The sequence below is a fragment of the Nematolebias whitei genome, chromosome 1 (genome assembly GCF_014905685.2).
Source record: "Nematolebias whitei isolate Nwh7 chromosome 1, NemWhi1, whole genome shotgun sequence".
In the NCBI taxonomy this organism is placed as follows: Eukaryota; Metazoa; Chordata; class Actinopteri; order Cyprinodontiformes; family Rivulidae; genus Nematolebias; species Nematolebias whitei.
In genome coordinates this window covers 41,023,024-41,028,897 of record NC_056498.1, presented here as the reverse complement: position 1 = coordinate 41,028,897, position 5,874 = coordinate 41,023,024, and the positions used below count along the sequence as shown (strand labels likewise).

The following is a 5,874-nucleotide window of genomic DNA, read 5'->3' as shown; positions in this document are numbered from 1 at the left end:
TGGTTTGGACATGTCCAGAGGAGGGACAGTGGTTTGGACATGTCCAGAGGAGGGACAGTGGTTTGGACATGTCCAGAGGAGGGACAGTGGGTATATTGGTAGAAGGATGTTAGAAATGCAGCTGCAGGAAAAAGACAAAGAGGAGATACATGGATGCAGTTAGAGAGGACATGGAGGTAGTTGGAGTGAGGACAGAGGACACAGAGGACAGAGTGAGATGGAGGAGGATGACTCGATGTGGCAACTTCAGAAGAGGGAAAAGCTGAAAGAAGAAGAAGAACTACATATTTGGACATGCATGTCCTCTGACACTCATCAGGAGGTGCTGCAGCACCCATCACACTCTCTTGAACACGAGTGCTTCACTGCGTTTGGATTTATATTCTCGGTTAGAGGACAGAAAATATCTGTAGAACAGTTAAAGAGCAGAGGATTTTTTTTAACATCAGAAATGTCATTCCTGGCGTCCTGGCAGCCGAAAATAAATTTCCTTGAGATGGATTTCTGTCCTGCAGCCTCAGATCTGATGAATTAAAGGCCGTCCTCTCTACTAACAGGCTGTGAGCTCTGCACACTACATGGTACTTTATTTGTTCCCTCTGAGGCCACGCTCACCAAATTCTGACAAAAATACAGCTTGGTTCAGTTCCAGTTGACGTCTTGAACGTCCTAGATGAAAACTGTTCTTCATATTTCCTCATTGGTGTTTTATAAAACGATGGACAGGAATCAGGTTTGTTGGTTTCAGGCAGTTTTCATCGTACACAAACACAGTCTGAAGGCAAAATGTGAAAAGTTGCTCCTGCAGACAGTTTTTAATGTTTCAGGTGTCTGAGCTGTGGTAGTTGGTTGTAACAGAACCTTTGTCCACAGGCCTGCAGCTGTCCTCCTGGTCCTCCCATCAGCGTCCCCTGCACCCCCACCCGGATCATGATTTAACGGCCTGACAGCCAGTCACCATGATGGCCTCTGTGGTTGTCGGGGGCAACCGGAAGAAGTCCCTCACACTGAGAGGCGTGGACCCAGAGACCTGCATGATTGTGTTTAAGAACCACTGGGTCCAGGTAAAGTACTGGTTCAGATCCCCGACAGACGTCTCATGTTCCTCAGTCCGGCTGCAGCTCGGTCAGTTTTACACTGAGCTAAAGTTTTATGTGGTAGTAGCTGAGCGTCGTTCACAACACATACTCCGAGAGTCTTCCTCAACATAAAATGATCTTTTTTATAAAATTCTGTCACGAAAAGGCGGCGGGTGATTTGAACGTTGTTAAAGAATTAACAGTTCGTTGAGCTACGTGGACTCAAAGTTCAGAACTTCGACTTTTATCACTTGGTGCTCTGAAAACCAAAACAACAACTGAGACGTTATTTTACACCGTTTCTCTGTATCCTACCCTGATCCTGTTGAATCTTTTTCTTATAAAGTCAGTCATGGAGTTCCTCAGGGTTCACTGCTTGGACATATACTCTTTACCTTACATATATGCTTCCATTAAGTAAAGTTATTGGATAAATATTCATTGTTATGCTGATGATACACAGTTATATTTGTCCATGAAACCCAAAGAATCCAATCAGTTACTTAGACTACAAGCATGTCTTAAAGACATAAAAACCTGGATGACCCTTAATTTTCTGCTTTAAACTCAAACAAGACTGAGGTTTTGGTTTTTGGACCTGACGAAGTGAAGACTCAAAGCAATCTGCTCCTCAGATAAATAACATTATTAACTGACTTTTTATGTTTTTGTTCAGTGCCCTGAGATGACTTCTGTTGTGACTTGACGCTATACAAATAAAATGAACTGAACTGAATTGAATTAAACGTTAAACACGCTGAAGTGGGTTCGAGCTGACAGGAAACAGTTCCAGTGAGTTTTGGGAGAATCTTCAGCCGAATTAGAGCTGGTCGGTTACCGACTCACTCGGGTTAATGATCCATATTTTTGCACTGACTCGGGACTCACAAGTCAGAGGATCCTGGACCCTGCACATCCTCTGACAGATTATCATTAAATCTGTGAGTTAGAGTTAGCTAAAATGAGCTAAACAGTAGCTAAATGCAAATATGAACGAAACAGCAAAACAAAAACAAACAAACTAGCAAAACAGGTAAAACTAGAAAAACAACTGTTAAACAAAATTAGCAAACATGACAAAAGCTTAAAGTAACAAAACATCAGGTAAAAGCTAAAACCAGCTAAAAATTGCTAAAAGCTAAACTAATCGAAACAGTAGCTAAAAGCTAAAGTTGGTAAAACTAGAAAAACAACTATTAAAGATAAAATTAACAAACATTAGACAAAAGCTCATGGGCACCGGTGATCCCCGTGACGCAAAATGGAAGAAGCGGGTAAAAGTTAATGGATGGATGGACAAAAGCTTAAAGTAACAAGACAACAGGAAGCTAAAACCAGCTAAACATTAGCTAAAAGCTAAACTAATCAAAACAGTACCTAAAAACTAAAGCTAGCAAAACAGGTAAAACTAGAAAAACAACTACTAAAGATAAAATTAACAAACATTAGACAAAAGCTAAAACCTGTTAAACAATAGCTAAAAGCTAAAATTAGCTGAACTAACTTGCTGAACAGTAGCCAAAATGTGAAATTACCTAAACTGTAGCTAAAAGCTCAAATTTAAACATTTTAATTGTTCATAGTTCTTCCAGAAATCCAGACTTTCAAATATCTGAACCTTGTCTTTGATGTTAGGAGCTTCCAAAGTTTCACAAAACGTGTTTTAATCTACAAGAAAAAGATGAAACTTCAGTTTGTGACTCACTTTAGGACTCGCTAGAAAAAACTGCTGAATCACTGAAGACGATGCTGACTCAGCTGAATCGTACAAACATTTTACAGGTGATATTTCTGTTAATCTGACACAGATTAACCCGAGTTCATAAAACGAACCGGATTTAGCCGCTCTGAATCGAGTTGAGAATGTTCTTCTTTAGTTTGAAATGTTTTCAATCCAGATGTTCTCGCCACCTAGTGGTGCGGCATGGACACTACAACATTTTTGTTGAAAATATTTATATAATTTTAAATCATAATTGGAGTTTAGATAAAATTAGCTTGCTGCTACAGTTTCTGTGGACATTACTTTGTCTGAAAATTGTCTTAAACATTTTTGAAACCAGATGTTTTTTGGTTTTGTTTTTATAATTAAAAACGTTAAAGATTTTCTTTGTTCTCCAAGGCAGAACCGTCAGAGTTTAGTAGAAAACATGTTTAATGTTTATCTAATTTTACTCATGCGATGCTGTTTTTTGCCCGTCGCTCGTTTTTTATCCTTCAAGTTGAAAATTAAACGAACCGTTTGAGAAAAATTCAGGAAAATGTTTCTTGTGTCTGCGAAGGTCGCAAAGATCCTGGAGAAGCACGAGCCGAGCCGCAGCTCCTCCAGAGCTCTGAGCTTCCTCCACGGCGGCGGCGGCGGCGGCGGCGGCTCGGGGCCGTTCCGGCTCGGTCCGATCCCCGCAGACGAGGCCAGCGCCGTCCAGAACTACGTGGAGCACATGCTGTTTCTGCTGATGGAGGAAGAGGCGGGTCAAGGTGAGGCATGATGAGCCGCACCTCATCCCTCTGGGGTTGAAACGTCCTTCCTGACTGTTGATGTGCCTGCGCCAGGCGGAGCGATGGGGCCCATCCTGGAGTTTGTGGTTCTGGAGGGTGTGATGGAGAGGCTGTTCCTGTGGAGCCTGAGGAGACAGTTCACCGAGGACATGAAGCTGGAGCAGCTCCGGATGTACCAGATGCTCTTATCTCAGGCCAAGCAGCCGCTGCTGCATCACAAACCCGTTCTCCGGCCGCTCATGATGCTGCTCACCTCGTGTGCCGGAGCTGCCACCGGTGAGGAGCTTCATCAGATTAATAATCCCAGTTCATGCCTAATCTGACGGTTAAATGAGTTTTAGAAGGAGTCAAGTGTTTTTATTTTAGCTCGAACATCTGCTCTGCCTCAAATGTCATAAATTAACCCAAACATCCCGTTTAAGTCTTTATTTAAATCAGAATATATAAAATAAATAATAAAACACCTTTTGATGTTTTATTTCTTATTGACTTTATCTCACATCTGTAAAATCCCTAAAAACTTCTGTTTCTTTAGGGCTTTTCAAAATAAAAGTTTATTTATGGCACAATGAAGTCTTTTTTTTAATTCAATAAAATTTTAAATTACAAAAAGTAAAAAAAAAAAATCTATATGAACTTGAGTTTATTTTGTTTTTCTCTTTTTCTGTTTTAGATTGTAAACTATTTAAAATATATAAATCATTTATGAGGGCCTTCTTATGACCTCTGTAAACACTATAAATGCATTTAAATGGTTATTTAAAGGAATAAAAGAAGCTATTTAAAGTAAAATAAACTTATGCCAGCTATTTGTCAGATTGCCTACATTGATCTCTTATAAATCATTCTTTATCTTGACTTTTAATTTGAAAAGCTCCTGAGGTTCGGGCTCAGATCAGAAACTTTGATTTGAAAACTGAACCAATCCATGAGAAATTTCAGATTCAATTTAATGTTTGTTTTTGCATTTTTAAGATTTCAGTAGCCAAACGTTTCTTGCACCGTCTGAAGCAGTTTTATAAACTGTCAACTAATCTACAGCAGAAATAAAGAAACTTTGTTTGTTTATTTTATTTATTTAATTCAAACGCGGTCAACCTCGGCAGAGAAGCGCTCTGAGAAGAAAACGTTCATATCAACCAGTTTACCTCACAACTCCTCGGTTTGGTTTAGTTGTCTGATGACGCCTCCGTCGGATGTGCTGCAGGTAAGATGTTGACTCTGGCGCTGTTTCTTCCGGCAGACGGCGGCGGTGTTGTGGAGGCGGAGCTGGTCCAGCTCCTGAACCAGCTCTGCGTGGCTCTGGTCAAAGACCCGTCGGTCCTGGAGCTGTTCTTCCACACCACTCAGGACCAGGGAGCCGCCAACTTCCTGCTCTTCTCCCTGCTCATCCCGTACACTCACAGGTAAACAAACAAACAAACAAACAAATGGCTGCATGCTCCGTCAGTCCAGGTTTATTGTGTTTGTCTCTCAGGCAGGGTTTGGTGGGCCAGCAGGCCCGAGATGCTCTGCTGCTCATCATGTCTCTGTCGGCCTCCGAGCCTCGGGTCGCTCAGCACATCGCTGACAACACCTACTTCTGTCCGGTACGCTCACGACATACACAAACACGAGCAGCAGCCGAAACACACAGCTAAAACCAGAGACACGTCATAAATGCAAGATGTTTGCTGAAAGCTGCTGAAAACATGGCTGAATTGTTCATGCGAGCTGAATTTGAACGGCTGAAATTTGCTTAAAGCAGCAAAATAAAAACTAAAAGCAACAGAAAAACAGCCGAAACGTGCAGAAAAAGCTGAATCAACAACTAGTTTAGCAGAATAAGCTGAAAAAGGCAGAGAGGGGCTGAGTAGATTACCAAAAATCTGAAATGAGATTTAAAAAAAGGGGCAAAAACAAGTAGCCGTATACAAGCTAAAAAGAAAGAAAGCTGAAGTTTGCAGAAAGAGGCCGAAAGGAGCAAAACAAGTTGAAATTATTCAAAAGAATCAAAAGGTGGAAATTAGCAACAAAAATAGCAGAAAAGGTAAAAAAATTGGCAGAAAATTACCCGAGAAGTAGCTGAAAAAATCTGAATTTTGCTGAAAGGAGCTGAAAATGTGTCAAATGAGCTGAAAGAGGCTGAAAATAGCTGAGATGATCAGAAAGAAGTTGCTGAAGGAAGTTTTAATAGGCACAAAGAAGCAGAAGAAAAGCTCAAATGAGCAGTGAAAGGTTTGAAACAACACAAAGGAGCTCCTCACCTGGTCTCTGGCTGATCCCGACCACCCCGAGAAGGAAGCTCATTTCGGCT

At 41.1% G+C, this 5,874-nt stretch overlaps 1 protein-coding gene across 1 annotated transcript in view; it reads left to right on the top strand.

The window, feature by feature from the left end:
* The first annotated feature begins 939 nt into the window (after positions 1 to 939).
* The window catches only part of LOC119410040 (protein FAM160A1-like), a 17,367-nt gene continuing 12,432 nt past the window's right edge, over positions 940 to 5,874 (top strand). Inside the window, 5 exon segments of the mRNA XM_037676947.1 lie at positions 940 to 1,064; positions 3,362 to 3,557; positions 3,633 to 3,854; positions 4,822 to 4,984; positions 5,056 to 5,257. Of these exon segments, the coding sequence (XP_037532875.1) occupies positions 960 to 1,064; positions 3,362 to 3,557; positions 3,633 to 3,854; positions 4,822 to 4,984; positions 5,056 to 5,257 (888 nt within the window). The 5' untranslated portion in view covers positions 940 to 959.